The 16,195-nt window shown below is 49.6% G+C and overlaps 2 protein-coding genes across 7 annotated transcripts in view; both read right to left on the bottom strand.

Moving 5' to 3' along the window:
- Positions 1-6,613, bottom strand: part of HNRNPUL1 (heterogeneous nuclear ribonucleoprotein U like 1) — a 33,814-nt gene extending 27,201 nt beyond the window's left edge. Inside the window, exons 1-2 of one of the 4 annotated variants that reach the window (XM_061139367.1) lie at positions 6,595-6,613; positions 937-1,062 (exon numbers count right to left, since the gene is read on the bottom strand). In XM_061139367.1, the coding sequence (XP_060995350.1) occupies positions 937-1,057 (121 nt within the window). In that variant the 5' untranslated portion in view covers positions 1,058-1,062; positions 6,595-6,613. Of the gene's footprint in view, positions 1-936; positions 1,063-4,312; positions 4,428-4,697; positions 5,125-6,594 lie in introns of those variants that run through there. The other 3 variants (XM_061139365.1, XM_061139366.1, XM_061139369.1) reach the window with 3 other exon arrangements.
- Positions 6,614-7,595: 982 nt separating this feature from the next.
- AXL (AXL receptor tyrosine kinase) overlaps positions 7,596-16,195 on the bottom strand; it is a 34,873-nt gene continuing 26,273 nt past the window's right edge. For all 3 annotated transcript variants that reach the window (XM_061139362.1, XM_061139363.1, XM_061139364.1), the window contains 4 exons: positions 16,015-16,124; positions 12,942-13,101; positions 12,295-12,431; positions 7,596-9,445 (listed from right to left, as the gene is read on the bottom strand). In XM_061139362.1, the coding sequence (XP_060995345.1) occupies positions 9,094-9,445; positions 12,295-12,431; positions 12,942-13,101; positions 16,015-16,124 (759 nt within the window). In that variant the 3' untranslated portion in view covers positions 7,596-9,093. The remainder of the gene's footprint in view (positions 9,446-12,294; positions 12,432-12,941; positions 13,102-16,014; positions 16,125-16,195) is intronic.

The raw sequence follows: 16,195 nt of genomic DNA, 5'->3' as shown, positions 1-16,195 counted from the left end.
CTCACAGAGCCTGACACAAATCTACAGTTTAGAATGCAGTGTAACCTACATTCATTAAAATCCTGAGCCACTCACAAGAAATGTCTGGGGATTTTACTTTGTGGGTGAACCAGAATGGAATCAGACAGAACCAACGGGACTGACTACGACAAGGCACTGGGACCACAGCACAGAGAAAGGAGCACAAGACTGGGAGTCAGTCCTGGCTCTGCTGTTACTCAATAGTAGGACCCCACTTCCCAAATACTAGGTAAGGAGTGCTGCTTATCAACCAAGAGCAGTGGCCCAGAAGCCAATTCAATTTCCTGGATCCAACCCTAGCCCACCTCCTCCCCCATCTGTAAAATGGGGAGAGATCTACATTATAATTGTGCTTTCCAAGCTTGTACCATAGAAAACTTTGTTCTACAAAGACACATTTACATATTTGGGAAACGCTGGGTTTAAACAATGTGACACAGAGTTTTTCCCAATCCAAGACTTCTTAGCATCTTTAATGAGAACAGTGACTCTCACAGAGGTGGCAAGGTATATGCCGCATTTTTCAGATGCATTTGGCCAAGAAACTCTTCTCTGAGAAGTCCTTAGCAATATCTCCTGGAACAATATTAGACTATATTTCGAAGGTCCTTTCTAGCTTCAACACTCTAAGATTCTAAGTAGGACTCAGATATTGGCCTCCAGGTCTAACCTCTCCAAGATGTTGGTACTAACATCTGATAACAGATACCTTGAAGACTCCCCTATCATACTTGGGAGTGAGAGAGACTAACTTCTTCCCTTCAAAAAGATCTTGCCAGAGTGACCAAGCCCAAAGTATTGCCTAAAAGGAAGACACAAAGTTTCTGGGAAGAAAGGCAGTAGGCAGAAGGTAAAGGCCACCCACACATAGATTACATTTCCTTCAAAAGAGATGTATCACATGCGCTTTCCTACCTGGGCGATAGGCCTGCTGCTGCTGGTCCATTTCCAGTGGTCTCCTCTCGTAGCCTGACTCGTTCTCTTGCTTGATGACCTGCGTCTCATAGAATTGGTTCTGCATGGTAATATTGTCCATGACATCTTCAAACAAAAAATGGCCAGTTAGAAGGGTATTTCTTGGGACTAGAGGTAGCTTTTTAAAACAAAATGATGCCATCCCCACTGTGGACAATCAGTCTTCCAGAGGCTAAAAGATGTGAAAACATCTTCCAATGGAAACCCACCTGGGCAGTCAGGGGCCCCAGCTGCCTGAGGACGGGCCCTCCTGCCCCTCAAAAGTTAGAGATCTGTGACTAGGTTGTACAGAATCCTAACATATAAAACCAAATGAAGCAGAAATGCTCTGGTTGGAGCAAGGAGATGGGAAAGTGGGAGAAGGGGTCCAGCTTGACCTCCCCTCTAAGTCCCCACTGGGGTGGAGGGCAACTCCATGAACACAGCTTAAAAATTACCAGCCCAGCTGTTCTCTGACATGGTATAAAGCTTAGGGAGTTGCCTTTAACGTACAACCTTAAAAATTGTTCAGAGCACAAACCAGTCCTCTATCCAACCCAATTCACTATTCCCACCTGCAGAGCCCAGTCTCTTTATGAATCTCTTCTACCCTGCAATAGCTGTAAAGATAAGGGATAACCATCTCAGTTGAAGGGGAAATGGGGGAGGAAGGAAAGGAACTGTTAAGAAAACAGGAGTGATGATAATAGTGGCCTTCAGACTCATTAGGGATAAGCCCTAAAATATTTGGAGTTAGGCAGGAAGTGTTTCAGGAAGGTGTTTTTGTGGGTCCAGGAGGAACTCAACTGAAGGGTGGCAAGAATAACAACATCAAGGAATTTCCTGTGGTTAGGATTTAGTGCTTTCACTGCTGGGGCCAGGGTTTAATCCCTGGTTGGGGAACTAAGATTCCGCAAGTTGTGCAGTGAGGCCAAAAATGAAAAAAAAAAAAAAAAAACAATATCAACTATTCATGGAGTAGAGTACATACTACACACCACATGCTAGGATACAACTAAGAACAAGTTTCAGCTTAGTGAGACAGACACACATTAAACAAAACTGAAAGTACAAAAATTGTATTGTACAATTTTTAAGGGCTACGAAAAAGTACCAGGGGCTGAGATCAGGGACCCAGAAAGTAACAGATAAGCTTGGACTCAGAGGATACATAAGTGACGATAACCCAGTGATGAGAATGGAGAAAACATTCCTGGGGGTGGGGTGACACATGTGAAAGCTCACAGATGGGACTAAAATCTGAAACTCCTTCAAGAAGAACCCTGTAGCCAAACCCAGAGAGAACTTTGGAAACCTAGGCTGAGTAGCAAGCAGGTTCTCCACCCCAGGGGCAGGCTCTGCAAGGTGCCTCCAGGGCCCTACTAGTGACTGTGCCAGGACCAGTGAGGCGGAACCATGGGGAAGGAGAGACTATTCTGCTGCTTGCCAACTGATTGGATCCTTTCTCAGAGGACAAATGTATCTGGGCACAAACCAGGTGCGGCCCAAAGGGAGGAAAGTCACACAGATCACGTGGTTCTCTACAGGTCTGTTTACTAGGGCTGAAGGAAGGGTTGGAGGGGGGCATAAAAGGGGCTCAAAGGATTTTGCTGTAATGGATAGGAGAGAAAGGAAGAATAACTCCTTAATTAGAACACAGGGGCCCTTTCATACCATTGCGTTTCTTCCAGGCCCTAAGCACAGTGTTGTTCTTGCCACAAAAGCCTCATATCTTTCTTTCCGAGAATCTCTCCTGCGCTCACAGAGGAAGCCTCGCCCAGAGAAGCTTATGATTCTGGGGCCCTTCTCTGTTCTGTAAAACATTTACCTCCTAATAACAGGCAGGCCCAGTGCTAAGCCCCTTACACAGGTAATCTCATTCATCCCCAAGCGGGGAGGGGGGCACTATTATTATATCCCAATTTTACACACAAGGAAGCCAGAGCTGAGGTGAAGTGACTTGCCCAAGACAAAAATCTGAGTCTAGTCTCTGCCATAAAGCACATCACTTTTCTTTGGAGACATTTCCAGCCATCGGCATTCCTGCCAGGGTCCTGCCGGCCCTAGGCAGGTACACTGGGCTACTCCTCCTTCCTTGACAGGTCTCTGCAATGTGAAGTACTCCTCCCAGCATCTGAGTCCTAGACAACCGCCCTCCACCCCCAATCTACCTTCAAATTGCCCTGCTCTCCGAGAACACAGAAATACCCTGTGCCAACCCCAAATCTACTCTCTTCCCTGATCCTCTTGCTCCCCTCATTTGATCCTCTTGCTCTCCTCATTTCTTTAGTCCCACAGCGCAGGGCACCCTCTTTTTCAGGTAAATGAAACAAACACTGGATGCCAGAGTCCTTTCTACTTACTCTTCATCTTTTCCAATCACCATGTCCTGTCCTGCTAGAAAGCCACCTGTTTTTAACTTGATTTACTTCCTCCCATACCAGGGTCTCTTCCCTTCAGAAAGTCACAGATCTACTTCATCTCCTCTCCTTCAGAGTGTCTGATGCAGAGATTCTTAGCTACCCCTTGAGGCTTCTCCAATCCCTAAGCACACACAAAAAAAACCCTGCTTCTGGGGACCGAGGAGCCCTCTCACAGAGATGCTCAGCCCCAGAAACACTCCCCCCCTTCACCCTGAGGCCCCCTGCCAAGTCAACAAATTTTCTTTCACCCTCCACATCATACACACTCTTCCCTTCCCTATATGTGACACACCAGCTACACACTCTTCTTGTGCAAGGATCCTCTACCTCCCAGATAATCCCTTAACTTCAAACTCCACAGACTTGTTATCTACCCCACCCAGCCCCAGCTACTCTTGTTCTCCAAACACCCTATACTGTTAATCTAAGACCATTCAGCAGGAGATACTGCGTTATCTGTCCCCAGTGCCTTCCTAGCTCCAGACCTCCAGGTACTTCACCCAGTGAAGTATCCTCTCCCCCACCAGCTTCTGAACATCGATGTTCCCATATACCTTCTCTAGAAGTCAGCCAAAAGGGCCCTAGATGGCCAGCATCAAATGCCCAGGTTGCCCGTGCCTCAAGACTGGCCTTTCAGCCCTGGATCTGAGAGCCCCCGCCCCCGGCCGTCCTCAGACTGATAGGTGTACCCCATGGTACACATAGTAGTCTCTCGCATCCCCTAAAAGCTCCCCAGTCAACCACTAGAACGCACAGTCCGTCAGACCCTCCCTGGCCAGACACCGGAACTCCATCTTACCAACCCATCCCAATAACAAACATGAGAATTCCCCGGTACCCCATCCAGCAGCAAACTCCAGGATCCTCCATTCTCAAAACGCTCCCAGCCCTGAAAACACGGCTCCCAAGCCTACCCAGCTCCAAATCTTAAGATCACCATCTTTAAGATCTCAGTCTCCTAAAAGAGATCCCCTTGTTCTTCCGACTGTCTTCGGTTCCAAAAACCACGGCTTCCGGTTTCTGAGCCGTAGGCTCGGGAATCCTCTACACCCCCACCCCGGACCTTCCTCATCTCCGAAACCGAAAGCCCCCACTCCAGTATCTTCCCTGCGCCGAATGCCAGGATCCACCCTCCGGTCGTCCCGCGGGCCTCGTCCCCCGATCCTTTTCAGCGGCGGGGAGCGGTATCCCCCGATCCTCAGACCGTCTCCCCGACCTCGGACGCCGGACTCCCGCGTCCCACAGCCCTTCCTCGGCCCGGAGCCCGGGCTCCCCGGCCCCCGCCCCGCGCACTCTCACAATGTCCGTCCGGCCCCGAGTAGCCGCCAGGCTCCGGGTGCGGCTGCAGCCCGGGCGGCGGTGGCTGCGCGGTCCCCTCCAGCTCGGAGCCCCCCTCGGTCTCGACCTCCTCGTTGTTGTGCCCGGATCGCCCCGGTTCGTCGTCGGCCTCGAGCTCCCGCTCGTCGTCGGGCTCCTCGGCCTCCAGCGCCGCCTGCAGCCGCTCAGCAAGCTCGGCCTTGAGGCCGCGAGTGTCCAGGCCGCGGCGCTGCAGCTCCTCGCGAAGTTCGTTCACCTTCAGACGGCGCACATCCATGGCCCGGGCCCCCGGGGCGGCCCCCGAGCCCGGCCCGGCCTCCCAGGGCTCTGTCCCCCTTAAACCTTTCCTGTCAGCAGGCGAAGGGGGAAAGGGGGGGGCCCCCCACTCCAATGGCGGCGGCGGCTCAAAATGGCCGCCGCCGCCACCTCCCCCCTCCTCCGTGGCCAGGCGCGATGCAACACGGTTGCCAATTGGCCACCTCATAGGGGCAACGGGCGCGGGCCCAAGGGCTCAACCAATCAGAGCGCGTCTTTCAAAAGAACAGCAATGAAAGGGCTTAGGAGCTGCCGGGGAGGAAGCGTTGGCCTACGTCGATGCCGGGGCCGAAACGGGAGGGCGGGAAAAGGAGGGAGGAGGAGCGCGCGGTGATTGGGTAGTGCCCGCGCGCCCGCTCCCGTAGGGTCAAATGAGGGAAAGAGAGTAAAGATTTGGACCAATCAGTGATGGGGTCTCAGAATGAGCGCCGCACGGCCTTCCCTGCGCGGTCCTTTCATCAAACTAGTGTCTCTGTAACACATATCTTGATTGGTCTAAATCTCCCGCCCCAGAGGCGTCCGAGCGGGTAAAACCACCAGAACCAATCAAATGGAGAGTCGGCAGACCTCCCCCCCACCCCCTTTCACGATTGCCTTTAAGAAACCGGAAAGGGATGAATTCACGAAAGACCTGCCCCTTGCCGTTAGGGCGGTTTCAAAACAATCTGTCCACCAATCTCAGTTACTGACTTATCTCACTAAAGCTAGTATAGTTGGATGGTTTTAGGAAAACCTAAACAGATTGGTCATGCTGGTTATGGACGGCCTTACAAATTTCGCTGTAGAGGAAGTATATGAAATTGAGATTAAGTAGATAAATTATTCTTAATCTGGAAGAAACTCAGTTGTCTGTAAGAAAAGCAACCCTTTGACTTCAGAGTCCTGAAGGTTTGAAAATAAAGGCTAGGCTAACAGCGGGAGAAAAGTTATAACGGGGGATCGCACCCTCTCCCCTTTGATAGTACATTTCATCGAGCACCTCCTTCCACGATCGTAGCTGAGCTTCCGTCTTTATGGTTGGTATCTTAAGTGAATGGGCGCTCTGCACGCGATCATAGAGCCTTTCCCTCCGGAAAGACCTCAAGTTCAGAGGTCTCTACCACAAATCCTTAATTACTGTTCAATAGATCCGCCTGTTTGGCGTCAATATGATAAGCTCAAACACACAGGTCCGTAGTTAAGCCTCTGTTAAACGCCACAGTTTCACAATGTCTAACCCTATCGCCTCTAACTCAAAAGACACAAAACTTCTGGAAGGTACACTATCGAGATACGCAATGCAAATGCCCGCTGCCCACGGAGCCATACCTAAACCCCACAAAAGCCATACACAACCTCTACTTAGACAAAGGCGCACACACAACATAGATAAACAAATGGCGTGTGTAGGATCAGATGCATCCATTCAGGGGATAGTACACCAAACTGCGATGTAGATGTGCCCATTAAGGTTGGCACAAGCAGGCAGCATCAAAGGATATAGACACAGGACAGTTACAGTACAAGCTTACACCACGGCAACCTACACACACAGCACCCACTCAGAAGCGGGACAGACACTCACGTGGGCCAGTAGGTTCCAGTCCAGACACCCCGCCCCTCGCCCACGTCCGACTTCCTCTCTCCTCCCAGCTTCCCACAATGATTTGTTCTAAAAAAGTTTGTGGCCCGGATTGAACTGTTTTTCATTCTCAGGACCCACCACTGGGGGGCGTCCGGGCGCTGCCAAGGGTTCCTCCGACTGCTGCTAGACACACCCAGGAACTTTTGCCTACGATTCGTGCAAAACACAGTGGGCTTGTCTTGGCAGGAGTCCCTTTGTGGGCCCGTGGTTATCGGAGGTAGTCTGTGCCTGTGTTTCTCTGTGACTCTGAACGTTTGGCTCTGTGAGTCCCCTTTAAGTATTCTGTATGTCTGTGTGTGCTCAGTCATGTCCGACTCTTTGCCACCCCGTGGACTGTAGCCTCCCATGCTCCCTCTGTCCATGGAATTCTTCAGGCAAGAATACTAGACTGGGTTGCATTTCCTTATCCAAGAGATCTTTCCGACCCAAGGATCGAACTCGCAACTCTCGCTCCTCCTGCATTGGCAGGCGATTCTTTACCTGGGAAGCCCCCTAGGTACTCTGTATGTCTGAGTATTTGTGTCTGTATCTGTGTTACTCTAGTTACTCAAGTTTCTTCTTATTCTTGGTTGACCGCCTGCCGGTGCATATTTGTAAACATGTTTATGTAATTTTGTGCTTCTCTGTCTGAATTTGTGTCTCTCTATTTGTGACCAAGAGTGCTTGAGTTTGTCCATTAATTAATGAGTCTGTTACTTTGGGAAATAGGGAGGATCTCTGTGTGACCCTGTGAGTATCTAACGTGCTTATTCCTCACTAGGGGTTTCGTCCAGTCTGGCAAGTCTGCTTTTCTTTGTTTGCCTGTCCTTTTGTCTTTGTATCTGTTCACATCTACCCTCTTTAGTGAGGGGAGAACTCCAAGACCCCACCAAACCCTCCTTTTTACAGAAGCTGAGTTGCCTGGGAAAAGGGCCATAAGTGGAGACAAGAGGAGACAGAAGCATGGTTACAAAGTTTTATGTGATCTGAGCCCCACTGAAGGTGCCAGAGTACACACTCTGTTCAGGGGGCATAAAGGACTGGCTCAGGGGGGCAATATGACCCCCAAAGGAGGGATGTTGTCCTCTGGGGAAAGGAGGCGTCCTTAATGCATTGCACAGGTTTGAGGGGGCACACCCCCACATGAAAGGAAGAGGAAGCAGAGGTGGCTAAGAAGGGAAGGGTCACACAGGATAAAACTATAAGTTTAGAACCTCAGAATTTTACTTGGGAATTCTAGATGTTTAGAATCTTATAACATGTGAATCTTGGAACCCAGAATCATAAGACTTAGAACCATGAATTCCTAGACCCTTAACTAAAATCCTAGAAGAGAAGATGCAGCATAGAACTTAAAGGTGTCCAAAATTAAAAATGATTAGAACTTTGGCATCCAGTTTGTCACCACTAACTGTGGAGTATCTACACCATAGATGCTGAGGATCCAGAATCTTGGACCAATAGGATCTAGAGTGCCTTGGAACACAGAACAGAACAACATTAGAATCTTAGAGTTTAATAATCTAGAATCTTGAAGCATGTGATCTGGAATCTTAGACACAGAGAATCTAGGTTCTTAGACTAAGCCTTAGAACATCACATCTTAGAACATTAGACCTTAGAACCTCCATCTTTAGACTATTAGAACTTTTGAATTGCAGATGCTAGCATTTTAGATCTTTAGGATCCACAGTCTTATAACAAGGGTTTCGAGGATCATAAAGCCTTAGACTCTGCCATTGACCATCATTAGAATCTTAGAACTTGAGAAGATCACATCTTGAAGCCTTATGATCTGGAGTCTTAAAACCAGAAAAGTTATACTCTCAGAGGCTCAGAACTTCAAATTTTAGAACATAAGACCTTAGAACCTCCATGTCTAGAACTGTAGGATTTTTAGAATTGTAGGATCTAGTATCTTACACCCTCAGGACTCAGAACCCTAGAAAAATAAAATCTAAAATCACAGAGTCTTAGATTCTAGAAATAGAATCTTAGAGCTTTGTAACCTAAAATTTCATGGGCTTTATGAACAATCTTAGAACCAGAGAAGTCTAGAGCCACAGCATCTCAGAGCCTTAGAATGTAGGCCTTAGAACTTCTGTGTCTAGAACCTTAGCATTTTAGAATTAGAGACTGGAATCCCAAGTCTTTAGAACGAAAGACTCAGCTCTGAAACTTAGAACCTCTGAATCTAGACTCTTTAAACCTTAGAATCTAGAATCTTGGAATGTTAGACCTGGGAGGGCCCTCAGGGATTTCAGTCCAATCCCTTTCTTTTACACATGGGGACACCAAGGTGTGGAAAAGGGAGAGAATCTGTCTGGAATGGAAGTGGAACAGGTAGGAAGAGAGGGCTATGGTTGGGGGTAAGGCCTTGAGTGGGAAAGTAGGGGACAGGTCCCCCAGTGGCAGTGCCTAGCTTGGGTCCTGAGAGGAAGTCCCAGGTGGAGGGTGGTCTCAGGCGCCATCCTCTTGCCCCGGGGCTGCTGGGGAGCTCCTTTCAGCAGGCAGGGTGGGGCCGGGGGCTGTAGAAGGGCAGAGGACATAGCGGCCGGCAGGATGGACTTCGGCGGCGGTGAGGCAGCTGCAGGAATCCTTAGGGTCAGACTGAGTTGGGGGGTCCGCTCCTCCAGCAGCTCCAAGTGGTTCAGAATGACCCCCACCCTCATCCATGTTAACGTAGAGGATTTCGTCCGGCTCCTGGGCAGGGGGCAGGGCCTTCAGCGTATTCTCCAGGTCTTCCCGCAGCTCTGCAAAACTTGGCCGGTCCCGGGGGTTTAGCTCCCAGCACCGGGACATCAGGGCATACCTAGGGCAGCAGAATGAGGAGTGGGACACTGAGCAGGGGCTCAGAAAGGGAGCCTCCTAGGAGCTTGGGGGCATTTTAGGACACTCGGGACTGAGGGCATTTCATGGGAGTGGAGGGAACTGTAGGGGTTTTGAGGGGGCCACCAATGGGGATTTGGGAATTCGCAAGAGTTTCTAAGAGGAGTCCTGGAACAGACACTCAGGAGCTGGAAGATGTCTTGGGAAGTCTTTCTAGGTATGGGGTGATGTTCTAGTGAGGTTTTGCTAAAGCAAAGCTTCCCAATACGGCTTCTCAGGACAGACTCTAGCATCAAAGCTTTGCAAGCTGTGTTGGTTTAAAATATGAATTCAGGACTTCCCTGGTGATCCAGTGGTTAAGAATCAGCCTGCCAATGGAGGAGACACAAGTTCTATCTCTAGCCCAGGAAGATCCCACATGCCATGGGGCAACGAAGCCCACATGCTACAACCACTGAAGCCCCCATGACCTGGAGCCCATGCTATGCAGCTGCAACTAGAGAATAGCCCCTGCTCTCTGCAACTAGAGAAAGCCCTCGCACAGCAGTGGAGACCCAGTGCAGCCAAATATATAAATAATAAATATATATATGTATTCAAATTCTTTGACATTCCTCCCTTCAAAAGATAGAGCACTGCATTCTGACTTGGTACCTTGATAGTGTGTGGAGACTTCTTTTTTTTTTTTTTTTGCCATACCACATGACATAGGAAATTTCCCTGATCAGGAATTGAACACCTCCTGGAAGTGCAGAGTCTTAACCCCTGGGCTGTTAGGGAAGTTCCATGGTGTGTGTGACTTCTGAGACTAGGTTGAAAAGGTATTGTGGATTCCTCCTTGTTCTTTTTCTTGGGACGCTCATCTGGGGGAAGCCAGCCACCATGTCATGAGGAAACTCAAGCAGCACTGTGGAGGGTTTCACGTGGCAAGGAACTGAGGCCTCCTGCCACAGCTATGTGAGTGAACCAGCTTCCAGTCCCAACCTTCAGATGCCTGTAACCCCCCTGATATCTTGACTGTAACCTCACTGAAACCCTGATTCAGAATCAGCCTGCCACACTGTTCCCAGACCCCCTAACATTCAGAAACCATGTGAAGTAATAAAAGGCTTGTTATTTTAAGCTACTGGATTTTGGTGATATAGATAACTAAAACACCAGCTATGCAGCCTTTGGCAAATGACCTTCCCTTGATGTGGGTCTCTGTTACATCATTTACACAGGGGAATACTAATGGTGCCTTGAGCGCCTGCATGCTCAGTTGCTCAGCCGTGTCTGACTCTTCAACTTGATGCAGTGTGGCTGGCCAGGCTCCTCTGTCCATGGAATTTTCCAGGCAAGAATACTGGAGTGGGTTGCTATTTCCTTCTCCAGGGGATCTTCCCGACTCAAGGATCGAACTTGTGTCTCCTGCATTGGCAGGTGTATTCTTTACCACTGTGCTAATTGGGAAGCCCTACTAATGGTGGCTGCTGCTGCTGCTGCTGCTAAGTCACGTCAGTCGTGTCCGACTCTGTGTGACCCCATAGACGGCAGCCCACCAGGCTCCCGTCTCTGGGATTCTCCAGGCAAGAATACTCGAGTGGCTTGTCATTTCCTTCTCCAGTGCATGAAAGTGAAAAGCGAAAGTGAAGTCGCTCAGTCGTGTCCGACTCTTCTCGACCCCATGGACTGTAGCCTACCACGCTCCTCCGTCCATGGGATTTTCCAGGCAAGAGTACTGGAGTGGGTTGTCATTGCCTTCTTCACTAATGGTGGCAACCCACCTCAAATGGTGGCAACCCACCTCAAATGGCTGTAGAAACGACCAAATGACTTAATTTCATGCAAAGCACCTGACACCATGCCTTCTAGTAAGTTCTATGGAAATTTTCACCCTTTTTACTCTCCTCAGCTCTTGGAACACCCAAGGAGGACCTGGGGAGTCTGAAGCCCCAGGCTGTCCCTTCCTGACACAAACAACATCTTCTTTTTATCCCCCAAGTTCTCTTCTCTATGTATTTCATGGGATGGCAAAGTGTGATAACCACCACTCTAAAGGATTCTGAGAACATCTCAGGGGAGCCCGGGAGCCCTGAGAGTTTGCAGAAGTTCATTATAAGGGTTTGGCAGAGGGTTCTGGGTGTTGAAGAGCATGGGGTGGGGGGGAAGCGTGGGTGCTCAGGAGTCTGGAAGGAATTAGAATTTTGGGGAATGGGCACTACAGCCCACAGATACGTGGCGGGAGACTGGTCCAACCTGAATTTGGCACAGAGAAAAGGAAGAAAGGGCACCTTTTGTTGAGTCACACCTCTCGGGCTTCTCATGTGGCATGAGTGGTAAAGACCCTGCCTGCCAATGCAGGATATAGTAAGAGATGCGGGTTTGACCCTTGGGTGGGTTGGAAAGATCCCCTGGAGGAGGACATGGCAACCCACTCATGCCTGGAGAATCCCATGGACAGAGGAGCCTGGCGGGCCACAGTTCATGGGGTTGCCAAGAATCGGACACGACTGACCCTTAGCACACGTGACTTAGTACACCTCTCAAGCTAATAGTGGTTCTGAGGAGCATGGGTGAGGGGCAGATAGGTTCCCCAACAGTCTGAGGGATTCTGTGCAGGTTTTTCTTTTTTTGGGTCCTGTCACGTGGCACGTGGGATCCTAGTTCCCAGACCATGGATCGAACCTGCGCCCCCCTGCAGTGGGAGTTTGGAGTCCCAACCACTGGACCACCAGGGAAATCCCTGTGCAGGTTTTAGAGGGTCTTGGATATGTCAGGGCCATGTGGGGTGCTCAGAGTTTGGGGATGGAATCCCATGAGGTAGGGGAGTGGAGTCCTGAGGGTCCTCACAGTCCATCCAGACAGTCCACGGGCTGCTTCAAGCGGTTTCCCTGACGCAGGTAGTCATAAATCTCGCTGTTCTCCACTCCCGGATATGGGGTTTGGCCTCGAGTGGCAATCTCCCACATCGTCACCCCAAAGGACCACTGTCGGGGAACAGAAGGGAGAAAATTAGAGGGTCTCTCTTGCACAAAAAAGCCCTCACCCAACACACAGATATGCCCACACTTACATGTACACAGATGTCTTTGTGGGTGCATCAGAGCTAGTCACAGAAACACTCTGGTATAGGTACACACTTATGGAGGCAATCTGTGTGCACACCTAGACCTGCTCACCCGTGCACACACTTACACACTCCATGGACATGTGGTCTAGGGTCACCCTCCACACCCTAGCTGTACACATGTATACACTTACCAGTGCCTCTCCCAACCTAGGCTGTCTGCACAATCCACGTGGCAACCTGTCACCACGCACACATAGCCCTGTGCCCACCCCCCCAGCATGTCCACACCACCGTTCACAGACGCCCACCACACACGGTCCATGTGGACAGGCCCCTGCTCAGGGAAGCCCTCATGTCCCCGGGAGCCTGGGTCTGGTGTGAGATGATCAGGCCACGCTCTCCCCCACTCCTGCCGGGGCGCACGTACCACATCGCTCTTGCTGGTATAGACGCGGTCTGCCAGGCTCTCGATGGCAATCCACTTGACCGGCATCTTGGCGATGCGTCCCTGACGGTAGTAGTCCCCGTTGTAGATCTTCTTGGAGAGCCCAAAGTCAGCCACACACACCGACATGTTCTCGTTCAGCCTGCTCAGATGGGGGGGAGAGGAATGGGGTCACGGCATTGCCCCCTCCACCAGGAAGCCTGTCCTCACTCTCAGACATGTCTCTGTCTCCTGTCCTGGCTGTCCTGCCTGGGGGTGGGGATCGGTCAGCCCCCAAACCTGGGAGGGAACTATGTAACTTCTTATACCCTCTGTGAAAGGTGGGTCTGAAAAGGGCTGCTAGGGGGCCTTCCCAGCTCTGGCTTTTTGCCAGATTCTAAGGTCCTTCACAGGCTCCTTGGGTGGGATTCTCTGATATTTAAAAAAAATTTTTTAATAGTTATTTGACTGCACTGGGCCTTAGTTGCTGCACTCAAGATCTTCACTGTGGCATGTGGGATCTAGTTCCCCGACCAGGGATCAAACCCAGCACCCCTGCGTTGGGAGAATGGAGTCTTAGCTACTGCACCACCAGGGGAGTCTGTTTTAAAAAAAAATGTTTTGAAGTATACTATATAAATACGAAGACATGCACAAATCTTAAATGAAGAGCTCACTGGATTTCCACAAACACACCTATGTAACTAGAACCCAGATTAAGAAAGAGAATGTCGTGGGGCAGCTGTGCAATGGAATACCATACAGCAAAGAACGAGAACTACAGATACATACAAGAACATGGACTGATCTCAAAAACTTCACGCTAAGCAAGAGATGCCAGACACAGAGGAGTCAAAATTGCAATTCCACTTACATGACATTTAAGAACAAGTGACAGAAGTACAGAATAGTTGTTACCCCTTGAGGGCAGTGGCTGGGAAGGGAAGGAGAGAGCCTGCGAAGGGCCAAGAAATGTTCTTTATCTTGATTTAGCGGTGGTTGTTTCCATGGGTCCGTGTGCATGCTCACTCAGTTGTGTCCAACTCTTTGCAACCCCATGAACTGTAGCTCACCAGGCTCACTGTCCATGGGATTTCCCAGGCAAGAATCCTGGGTTGCTATTTCCTCCTCCAGGGGATCTTCCCAGCCTGGGGATCAAACCTGAGTCTCCTGCATTGGCAGGTAGATTCTTTACCACTGGGTCACCTGGGAAGCCCTTCCATGTGTCTGTAAATATGTAAACATTCATTGAACTGCACGCATAAAATGTGTCTATTTTAGTGTATGTAGAATAAACATCCATTTTTTTTTTTAACGAGAAAGAATTCCTAGGGTGTAATTACCCCTCATAGGGTGACTGAGATCTTCACTTCTAACAGCGTGAATTACTTGTGTTTGTTTTTGCGCTTTATATAAATAACATTTGAATATGGATTGGATAGGAGACTGTGTTACAGAATCATTGTTAATCTCCTTAGGTCTGAAAACAGAATTGTGATTGTTTAGGCTTAAGTCCTTATTCCAGGAGACACCTCTTGAAGATTTAGGGGTGGAATGTCACCATCTTGGCAACTTACTTTCAAGTGGTTGAGGGGAGAGAGAGACGGAGAAGAGAAGAGAAACGTGGCAAAATCCCAACAAGGAGGAGATATGGGTGTTCATGGCAAATGTTTTCAACTTTTCTGTAGATTTGGAATTTTTTCAAAATAAAAATTGGGAGTGGGGTGTTCCCTGGTCCAGTCGTTAGGACTCTGCACTTCCACTTCAGGGGGCACTGGTACAACCCCTGCTTGGGGAACCAATATCCTGCATGCTGTGTAGTGGGGCGGGAAAAAAAAGAAAATTATACCGTTTTACTGAAAGAAGCTGGATAATATCTAAATAAATTGGAAAGCTATGCTATAATCATGGATGAGAAGACCCCAAAATGTATATGAAAGGCAATTGGCATGTGCATTCCATGGCAGGTAATCAAAATCATTTGGGCACGTTTGCACGTCTTATTGAAGAGTCTCTGATTCTCCAACTTCTTTTTTAATTTTTTAAAACATATTTATTCTTTTGCAGTGCTGGGTCTCAGTTGTGGCATGCAGGATCTTTTAGTTGGGGCATGTGAACTCTTAGTGGGTCAAGCCCAGGCCCCCTGCTTTGGGAGTGTGAAGTCCTAGCCACTGGGCCACCCGAGAAGTCCTCTCTAGCTCCAATTTCTGAGTCCAACATTGTAATGACATTGTAATGAGACTAATATTCTAAGCTTATGTGTCTCACACACACACACACACACACACACACACACACACGCAGCCCTTAGACAGGTTCTGGGCTATTTTTTGCTTGTCCCTTGGAAAGGAAATCAACCCTGAATATTCATTGGGAGGACTGATGCTAAAGCTGAAACTCCAATACTTTGGTCACTTGATGCGAAGAGCTGACTCATTGGAAAAGACTCTGATGCTGGGAAAGATTGAAAGCAAGAGGAGAAGGAGGTGACAGAGGATGAGATGGTTGGATGGTATCACCGACTCAAAGGACATGAGTTCGAACAAACTCTGGGAGATAGTGAAGGACAAGGAAGCCTGGTGTGCTGCAGTCCACGGGGTTTCAAAGAGTGGGACATGACTGAGTGAACGACTGAGCAGCAACAACTTAGCAGGGGGTGTGGTCTCTTTATCCAGTGTGGCCACTGCCCAAGTGTAGCCCCAGGCAAGACACTCAGCTTGAAGGGGGATAGCGATGAAGCTTAAATGTCACCACCCTCTTGGGTTTCCTCTGCCCTTTTGCTCACATCCTGCTACCCACTGAGCCTGCCCCCTCTCCTTTTCTCTGCACATTCCAGCACTCTTGTGGGATCTCAGTTCAGGGTCCACGTCCTCCAGAAAGCTGGCCCCAACCTCCCTGCTCAGCTCTCTCTTCCACTCCTGAGCTCTGACTTACCTGAAGGGTGTGTGTGTGTGTGTGTGTGTGTGTGTGTGTGTGTGTGTGTGTGTGTGTAGCACCTTCTTCCATCCTGGGAAGGCGGGTGGGGGTGGGGGTGGGTTCCTGAAGAAGGGGGATTCCTGGAAGGCTGGGCACTCACATGCAATTCCTGGCAGCCAGGTCCCGGTGTATGAATCTCTTGGTACTCAGATACTCCATGCCACTGGCAATATCTGCCATGAACTTCACCAGCATCTGGGTGGGCAGGAACTAGGGGCGGGCAGGACACGATGGGGTAGAGGTCAGCGGAGTCCCAGAAATCCATCCCTCCTCCCTTCTAG

The sequence above is a fragment of the Dama dama genome, chromosome 4 (genome assembly GCF_033118175.1).
Source record: "Dama dama isolate Ldn47 chromosome 4, ASM3311817v1, whole genome shotgun sequence".
Lineage (NCBI taxonomy): Eukaryota > Metazoa > Chordata > Mammalia > Artiodactyla > Cervidae > Dama > Dama dama.
The sequence above is the reverse complement of the archived record's forward strand: the minus strand, read 5'-3'. Positions and strand labels throughout refer to the sequence as shown.